The sequence below is a fragment of the Triticum aestivum genome, chromosome 1B, assembly GCF_018294505.1.
Source record: "Triticum aestivum cultivar Chinese Spring chromosome 1B, IWGSC CS RefSeq v2.1, whole genome shotgun sequence".
Classification (NCBI taxonomy): Eukaryota; Viridiplantae; Streptophyta; class Magnoliopsida; order Poales; family Poaceae; genus Triticum; species Triticum aestivum.
In genome coordinates, this window is record NC_057795.1 from 681513296 (window position 1) to 681521969 (window position 8674).

Sequence of the window (8674 nt, forward strand, 5' to 3'; positions counted from 1 at the left end):
TGACCCTCAGGATACAAAGGTTCCTGAGTCATTCTAGCCTCTCTAGTCACAACTCTAACATCATTATCATTTTTCTTATTATTTAATTCATTGAGCAAATCATTTTGTGCTTTAAGTACTTGTTCTACCTGAGTGGTAACCATAGAAGCATGTTTACTAATAAGTTTAAGTTCACATTTAACTCTAGACATATAATCACTCAAGTGTTCAATCATATAAGCATTACGTTTCAATTGTTTACCAACATAAGCATTGAAGTTTTCTTATTTAACAATGAAATTATCAAACTCATCCAAGCATTGGCAAGGCAGACTTATTAAAAGGAATATCACCTTCATCAAATCTATAGAAAGAATTTACCTTTACTACCTATGTCGGGTTATCAAGACCATGTATTTCTTTAATAGGTGGTAAATTCTTAACATCTTCAGCTTTAATACCCTTCTCTTTCATAGATTTCTTTGCCTCTGCATGTCTTCAGGATTGAGAAATAGAATACCCCTCTTCTTCGGGGTTGGCTTAGGAGTTGGTTCAGGAAGTGTCCAATTATTTTAATTACTCAAACATATTATTCAATAGCAATTCAGCTTGATCAACAGTTCTTTCCCTGAAAACACAACCAACATAACTATCCAGGTGGTCTCTGGAAGCATCGGTTAGTCCATTATAAAAGATATCAAGTATTTCATTTTTCTTGAGAGGATGATTAGGCAAAGCATTAAGTAATCGGAGAAGCCTCCCCTAAGCTTGTGGGAGACTCTCTTCTTCAATTTGCACAAAATTATATATTTCCCTTAAAGCAGTTTGTTTCTTATGAGCAGGGAAATATTTAGCAGAGAAGTAATAAATCATATCCTGAGGACTACGCACACAACCAGGATCAAGAGAATTAAACCATATTTTAGCATCATCCTTTAATGAGAACGGAAATAGCTTAAGGATATAATAGTAACGAATCTTTTTCTCATTAGTGAATAGGGTGGCTATATCATTTAATTTAGTAAGATGTGCCACAACAGTTTCAGATTCATAGCCATAAAAAAGATCAGATTCAACCAAAGTAATTAACTCAGGATCGACAGAGAAATCATAATCCTTATCAGAAATTAAGATAGGTGAAGTAGCAAAAGTAGGGTCATATTTCATTCTAGCATTCAAAGACTTTTTCTTTCAGCTTAGCTAACAGTTTCTTAAGATCAAATCTATCTTTGCAAGCAAAAAGGTCTCTAGCAGTTTCTTCATCCATAACATAACCCTCAGACACATCAGACAATTCATATCTAGGGGGAGAATCTTCATCATCACTTTCATCAGTATTATCAGTTTCAATAATTTCATTCTCTCTAACCCTAGCAAGTTGTTCATCAAGAAATTCACCTAATGGCACAATATTATCAAGCAAAGAAGTAGTTTCATCATAAGTATCATGCAAAGCAGAAGTGGCATCATCAATAATATGTGACCTATCAGAATCAATAGCGGGAGTAGGTGTCGCAAGTTTACTCAAAACATAACATGAATCAAGTGCAGAGCTAGATGGCAGTTCCTTACATCCCCTCGTAGTTGAGAGAAAAATCTTGGTTCTATCGTCTTTCAAGTTCCTCATGGTGATCAACAGATATAAATCCCAAGTGACTCAGAGAATAGAGCTATGCTCCCCGGCAACGGCGCCAGAAAATAGTCTTGATAACCCACAAGTATAGGGGATTGCAACAATTTTCGAGGGTAGAGTATTCAACCCAAATTTATTGATTCGACACAAGAGAGCCAAAGAATATTCTCAAGTATTAGCAGTTGAGTTGTCAATTCAACCACACCTGGAAGACTTAATATCTGCAGCAAAGTATTTACTAGCAAAGTAGTATGGAAGTAACGGTAACGGTGGCAAAAGTAACAGTAGCGGCTTTGTAGTAATTGTAACAGTGGCAACGGAAAAGTAACTAAGCAAAGATCAATATGTGAAAAGCTCGTAGGCATTGGATCAGTGATGGATAATTATGTCGGATGCGATTCCTCATGCAATAGTTATAATATAGGGTGACACAGAACTAGCTCCAGTTCATCAATATAATGTAGGCATGTATTCCGAATATAGTCATACGTGCTTATGGAAAAGAACTTGCATGACATCTTTTGTCCTACCCTCCCGTGGCAGCGGGGTCCTATTGAAAACTAATGGATATTAAGGCCTCCTTTTAATAGAGTACCGGACCAAAGCCTTAACACTTAGTGAATACATGAACTCCTCAAACTACGGTCATCACCGGGAGTGGTCCCGATTATTGTCACTTCGGGGTTGTCGGATCATAATACATAGTAGGTGACCATTGAATTGCAAGATATGATCAAGAACTCTCATATATTCATGAAAACATAATAGGTTCAGATCTAAAATCATGGCACTCGGGCCCTAGTGACAAGCTTTAAGCATGGCAAAGTCATAGCGACATCAATCTTAGAACATAATGGATACTAGGGATCAAACCCTAACAAAACTAACTCAATTACATGGTAAATCTCATCCAACCCATCACCGTTCAGCAAGCCTACGATGGGGTTACTCACGCACGGCGGTGAGCATCATGAAATTGATGATGGAGGATGGCTGATGATGACGATGGCGACGGATTCCCCTCTCCGGAGCCCCGAACGGACTCCAGATCAGCCCTCCCGAGAGAGATTAGGGCTTGGCGGTGGCTCCGTATCGTAAAACGCGATGAATCCTTCTCTCTGATTTTTTCCTTCCCGAACGTGAATGTATGGAGTTTGAGTTGAGGTCGGTGGAGCCTCAGGGGGGCCACGAGGCAGGGGGCGCGCCCAGGGGGGCAAGCGCGTCCCCATTGATAGAGGCATTGATGTCCTCATCACCCATCCTCGTGGACAGGGTGTGGGCCCCCTGGTGTTGATTCTTTCGTCGATATTTTTTTATAAATTCTAAAAATATTCTCCGTGAAGTTTCAGGTCATTCTAAGAACTTTTATTTCTGCAAAAAAATAACACCATGGCAATTCTGCTGAAAACAACGTCAGTCCGGGTTAGCTTCATTCAAATCATGCAAGTTAGAGTCCAAAACAAGGCAAAAGTGTTTGAAAAAATAAATACGATGGAGACGTATCAACCGGCGCCTAAAGCTGCCCTAAAAATATACGGATCGACCGGTCGAGATAATAGGGTTGGAGATGGGTTAAGAACCAAATTTGGGCATAATTTTTTGTCGACGTAATCAATATGTATGCATTTATTATATGAGAAACACTAACGCCCACACGTGTGGGCGTTCTGTAACTCGCCCACACGTCTGGATGGTCGTTGATTGTCTTTTACATGAATCTTGACACGAAAAGGTGGATTTGGTGTGCCACGTAGGATGAGGCTGGTGTGTGGGCGTTGGAGAGTTTGCCCACACGCCCCGCATCACGCTGTTGCCAGCTGCGCTGTGTGGGCGAACTAGTTTTTGCCCACACATCCACCATCTAGTCCATGGGCGTGTTGATGAAAAGATTTTCGCCCACACGACACTCCTACATTGTGGATGGCAATTGCAGTTACGCGAACGTGGCAACTAGGTAAACAAACATGGCAACTGTGATTCTTTTGCTAGACGGCAACTGCAGTTGCACGTACGTGGCAACCAGACAAACACACATGACAACTGTGATTTAACTATACATGGCAACTATGGTTGGACCACACGTGATAACTAGGTAAACGCACGTGGCAACTACTGTTTGACCATGTGTGGCAATTAGTTAATCACATACGACAACTAGGGTTTGATTACATGCGACAACTATCATAAATTAGACATGACAACTATAGTTAATCAAAACAGATAAAGTTGTCATGCATTTTTACAACTACATTTGCTATCGCGGATAACTACATCTGCCAATCAGGATGGCAACTAAATCGTCATCCCGTGAATACCTAACGTAGCTGCGCTAGAACATGTGGGCAATTTTGCTTCGTGCCACACGCACGGGGTGGAGATGAGTATTACTTGTTGGCCGTGTGGCACGAAGCAGCCGCGCCCACACGTATTGGCAATTGTAATGTTCGCCCACACATAACGCGCGTGAGCTGCCTCCTACTCACACCATAGAGGGTGTGTGGCCAGACCCTTTAACACCCACACGTGTGTGCGTTATTTTTTTGAGAGTACGCAATTGCGTAATCAATATTTATGCATTTATTATATTTGGCTATATTTTCCAGCGCAACGAGATTTAATTCTAGACGTAAAACTGTCCTCGTTTTTGGAAGGAACTAATTCCTGCGATTATAGAAATAAATCGTGTTAAAAAAAGATTATATAGTAATAGAAATAATCGGGAACCGTTCAAATGAAGCGATTTTCGCGGCGCCGCGTGGGGCTGCTATCCCCTGCCTCTCTATAAAGAAACGTGAACCCCGTAGCCTCCCACCCCGTGACTCTTTCCTTCTCACAGCTGACTCTTCCGTTTCTCTCCTCTCGTATTCTTCTACACGCCACCGCTGTCCACGGTGGCGGCCGCTCGCCGGAGACCTCCGCCGGACTTAGATCCGACCACCGGTCCGGCGGTCAGCTGTTCCCGCGGTGGTAGCTTGCGCTATGATGAAGCGGCGTTCGGCTGTTCCCTCAGCCTGTCTGGCCCATCCGCTCTCCCACGGCCAGTCCGGCCGTTCCTTGGCCGGATCTCATATGGTAGCCATCGCTGTATCTCCGCCAGCGGTCAGCAGGTACTCCGGCAGTGGCTGGCGCCACCCAGCGGCGGCCAGCCGTTCCTGCCGGAACCTAGCCGAAAACGTGGATGAAGACCAGAAGGAGCTGTGCGCCGTCCTCCTTCGTGCAGCTCGCGGCGTCGGCGGTGCAGATCCGCCGTGCCCCTTCCGGCCGGGTCTGTCCGGGTTGGCCGCTCGTCGATCCGTTTCTCGCGGGTGCGACCCGGCATCCGTTGGTGAATCGGGTGCCGTGCCCCTTCCGGCCGGGTCTGTCCGGGTTGGCCGCTCGTCGATCCGTTTCTCGCGGGTGCGACCCGGCAGCCGCGAGATCCGTTGGTGACTCGGGTGCGACCCGGTAGCCGCGGGATCCGTAGGCGACTCAGGTGCGGGCGGCACGCCGGTCCGGTCGCACCGATCGGATCCGGTCGAGATCCTCGGTCTGGTCGCATGGACCGGTGCGAGATGCTCGTCTCTCCGGTCGGTCGGACTCGCACCGAGCCGCCGGTCGAGCCAGCTCCGCCACTTGGTGCGACCGACCGATCGCCCGCCCGGACGGACGGACGCGCACCAGGCTCCAGCCATCCAGCCCTGCGACGGCACGCAGCATCCACACCGTCCGTTCCTCGATCGGACGGCGCACCTCAGTGGCCAGGTAGGGTTTCCGCCCTATAAAAGCGGACACTCGTCTCCTCCGCTCTCTCCCCCATTTCCGCCGCCGCCGCGCCTCACCATTCCCGTCCCCCCCCCTCTCAAGCCGGCCCCCATGGGGAACCAGATCGGCACCGGCAAGATGGAGGCAGATCTGATCGGCGCCGGGGTCGGGACCGGGAAGACGGAGGCGGCTCCGGTCAGCGCCGGGGTCAGCACCGGGAAGACGGAGGCGGCTCCGGTCGGCGCCGGGAAGATGGAGGCAGATCTGATCGGCGCCGGGGACAAGCTCGGGATCCCCGAGGAGAAGGGCCTGGAGATCACCGCCGACCAGCTCGAGGCCCTGGAGAAGGCGTCTATCGATCTTGCCGTCATCAAGCTTCGAGAGGCATCTGATTACTTCAACGCTGCTGGCTGCTTCGCGGCTGCGAGGCAGGTCTCCTATCTGCCCGAACCAGAGTGAGTCCCTCATTTCCTCATCTTACATACGGCGCACTGCTTGTTGAAGGAAGCCTGAAGTCTTTGTTCATGACTGCCCCTCGTCTGTGATCTGATATTTTTGTGCGGTGACAGTTAGGAGCAGCGATCTTGTGCGGGTATCACTTGTTTTCTTGCGTCAGATCTTGCTGATAGTTGTAGATGGGTGTGCATGCTGTTGGATCTTTATGTGTGGAATCATCCTTGCGTACGTCTTGTTAAGGATGTTGCTTTCATGGCCTTAGATCTCGATACACTGTAGCAGTAGTGTTCCTCGTGATTGCTGATAAATTGGTGCTCCTGCATATTGTTTTTGGTCCTTGTAAATTGTTCTAGTATTGTTCCTGGAGGATGAGGAACCGCTATGATTTCTTGATAGAACTGTTGAAGGATGCTGGTAGATGAATCAGTGCTATGTTAGCTTTTTGATGCATTATTTGCCATCTTCCCCAGATCTGTTGGTACTTAATATTTCGTTCCATTTTATTATTTGAATACCATGTGATTTATATAGTTGAGAAGGCAGCTGTTTGAGGTCATCTATAATTCGTAATGGATACCTCTATGTTGTGAATGTCTGACAACTGATTGTTCAAGTAGTTAAAACTTGTTCATTACTGTCTTTACTTGACCTATTCCAGATGTTGTGAGAGTTGCAGTGCTCAAACTGTCTGAAGGTATTGCATGGTTAATTGTGTTTAAGTAGTGTTTTACTTTTTATTATGTTTGACTCGTGTTATTGGCTAGCAGATTTTGGTTAATTGCAGCAGTAGAGTTCCTGGTGATTAGTGTTGTTATTAGTATTTTTTGTTGCTTCATTTGTTATCTCTCTGTACAGTGTTAGTTTTGTTCATGATTGTTGTGTTTATGGCTTTAGAAATTGGTAAACTGTTTGAATCTGATAGACCTGCTGCTTTAGAAATTGATAAACTGTTTGAATCTGATAGACCGGTGACATTTCAGATTTTGCTGGATAAATCTGCTTTAATCCATGGTTTAGTAAGGTCTTTCCCTGCAATGCCATTGTTACCTTTGATGGCCAAATCATTTGGTTGACATCCTAGAACCTTCTTGGATTAGTAACTTGGTCCACTCTACTTCTTTTGTATCATGTGAGTCATCATTGATGAAGTAGTTTTAAGGTATTTGCCACTGCTTTGCCCTGTTTAGTTTACCTAAATTGCCTGACTGCAATATGTACTCTGTCTTGGTTGCTGATCAAGATGTATACTGATTTCGGCTGTTTGTTTGTGCGAAAACTGAAATATGATGTGTGGATTAGTCATCTCTTTGCAATATGCTATCTCTAATTTCTAATCTGGTTGCATCAGGCCCTTAGCCCCCGTGGTCATACAGAAAGTGAAGGAAGCACCGATGATTGTCCATGATCTCTTCGAGGATATTATCTTCCACCGCATGAGCCCTCGCGCGAGAATCCTTAGCGTAAGTGATGGTCCATTCATGTTCCTTTCTTACTTAGATTCTGCACCTTTTCTTACTGATGATGATCTTTACCCCTATATGGTTCATTCGTGTTCCTTTCTTACTTAGATTCTGCACCTTTTCTTACTGATGATGATCTTTACCCCTATATGGTTCATTCGTGTTCCTTTCTTACTTAGATTCTGCACCTTTTCTTACTGATGATGATCTTTACCCCTATATGGTTCATTCGTGTTCCTTTCTTACTTAGATTCTGCACCTTTTCTTACTGATGATGATCTTTACCCCTATACAACTCACAGGGTGTCTACAAGGCCACTCCTGCTCAGGTTCGAGCTGTCCAGCAGTTTACAAGGAAGCAACTCAAGTTGGACCCAGTGGTGGTGGATCCTATCGCCGCCGAAGTTCACCGGGAGTTCACAAGGACTGCAGGCCTGGGAGAGAACGTGATGTCCGCCAGTGATGTGGCCAGGATCCTCAAGATCAGGGAGGGTATGTCAAGCCTCCACCCAGATGATCAGAAGAAGCTGGAGATGATCAAGATCTTCGTGGACAACATAAATGCTGGCTCAGCTATCTGCACGGCTGGTGGTTCCGTTTTGGGAGGCATGTGGACTCTTCGCCATTGGAATACAAGTTTCCCCATGTCCGACCTGCCGGAAGATTGGGTTTGGTAGGGAGGTGCCTTCTGTTTGATCTCTTGCGCCACTCACAGTTTTGGAGTCCTTAGTCCTTCCTGCAATACCTTCATCCTTGTTTTGCGGTTGCTAGTCTGTTCTGCGGTATCTTCAGTTCTTATTTTGCAAGTCCTGATGCTAGATTTTGCCAGACTGTGTTTTGCAACGGCTGCAACGAATTATGCAAGTCATTCTGCAATGATTGGAAGCTACAGTCATGTGGTGTTATTATGAACATGGGTTCATGAAATGGTTTCCTTGAATGGAATTTGGTTCAAAATCAAACTGTCTTGCAATTTGTCACTGTTTGTTTATATGTTCCGTTCACTGTGTTTGGGTGCATGATGGAGGTCGATTCTGACCCATTTCTTGGCTGTGTCACAATATTTTCGAAGCATTCTACTCTTTCCCCCCAAAGCTCCCTTCGAGGTCTTGCCTAAGACGTTAAGAATGCCTCGACTTTCTTCATGTCTGCACTGTTACTTAACAGAAACCCAAAGTGCTAATCATATACTCCATGTGCCATGTCAAAGAAAAGATGAACATTCTGTTACAAAAGAGAAACTATAATCTCTAGTGATCGCATTTTTAACAGTTCAACCTCAACTCAAGAATTGGCGTATAAATGTTATGGACGCTTCGTTTTGGCTCTTTCGACGCTCAACAGTTTAGAGGCGTTTTGGCTCCCGGGCTCTGATGAGCATTAAATTCGTGGAAAATAGAAAGAA

General features: G+C 45.4%; 1 protein-coding gene across 2 annotated transcripts; it reads left to right on the plus strand.

The window, feature by feature from the left end:
- Positions 1-4414: 4414 nt before the first annotated feature.
- LOC123148762 (uncharacterized) lies at positions 4415-8231 on the plus strand. Of its 2 annotated transcripts, XM_044568252.1 has the most exons (4): positions 4415-5353; positions 5456-5808; positions 7158-7269; positions 7572-8231. In XM_044568252.1, exons 2-4 carry the CDS (start codon positions 5465-5467, stop codon positions 7944-7946), a joined length of 831 nt encoding a protein of 276 aa, XP_044424187.1. In that variant the 5' UTR covers positions 4415-5353; positions 5456-5464; the 3' UTR covers positions 7947-8231. The 2 variants fall into 2 exon arrangements, with proteins under 2 accessions (XP_044424187.1, XP_044424192.1); XM_044568257.1 differs by having other exon boundaries at positions 4415-5808.
- Positions 8232-8674: the final 443 nt, after the last annotated feature.

What these genes read in the sequence shown, in the direction of transcription:
- LOC123148762 (XM_044568257.1), top strand. Translation starts at nt 5,465, where the DNA reads ATGGGGAACCAGATCGGCACCGGCAAGATGGAGGCAGATCTGATCGGC. An exon ending in TCCTATCTGCCCGAACCAGA is followed by an intron (nt 5,809 to 7,157) that starts GTGAGTCCCTCA and finishes TGGTTGCATCAG; the next exon opens with GCCCTTAGCCCCCGTGGTCA. An exon ending in CTCGCGCGAGAATCCTTAGC is followed by an intron (nt 7,270 to 7,571) that starts GTAAGTGATGGT and finishes TACAACTCACAG; the next exon opens with GGTGTCTACAAGGCCACTCC.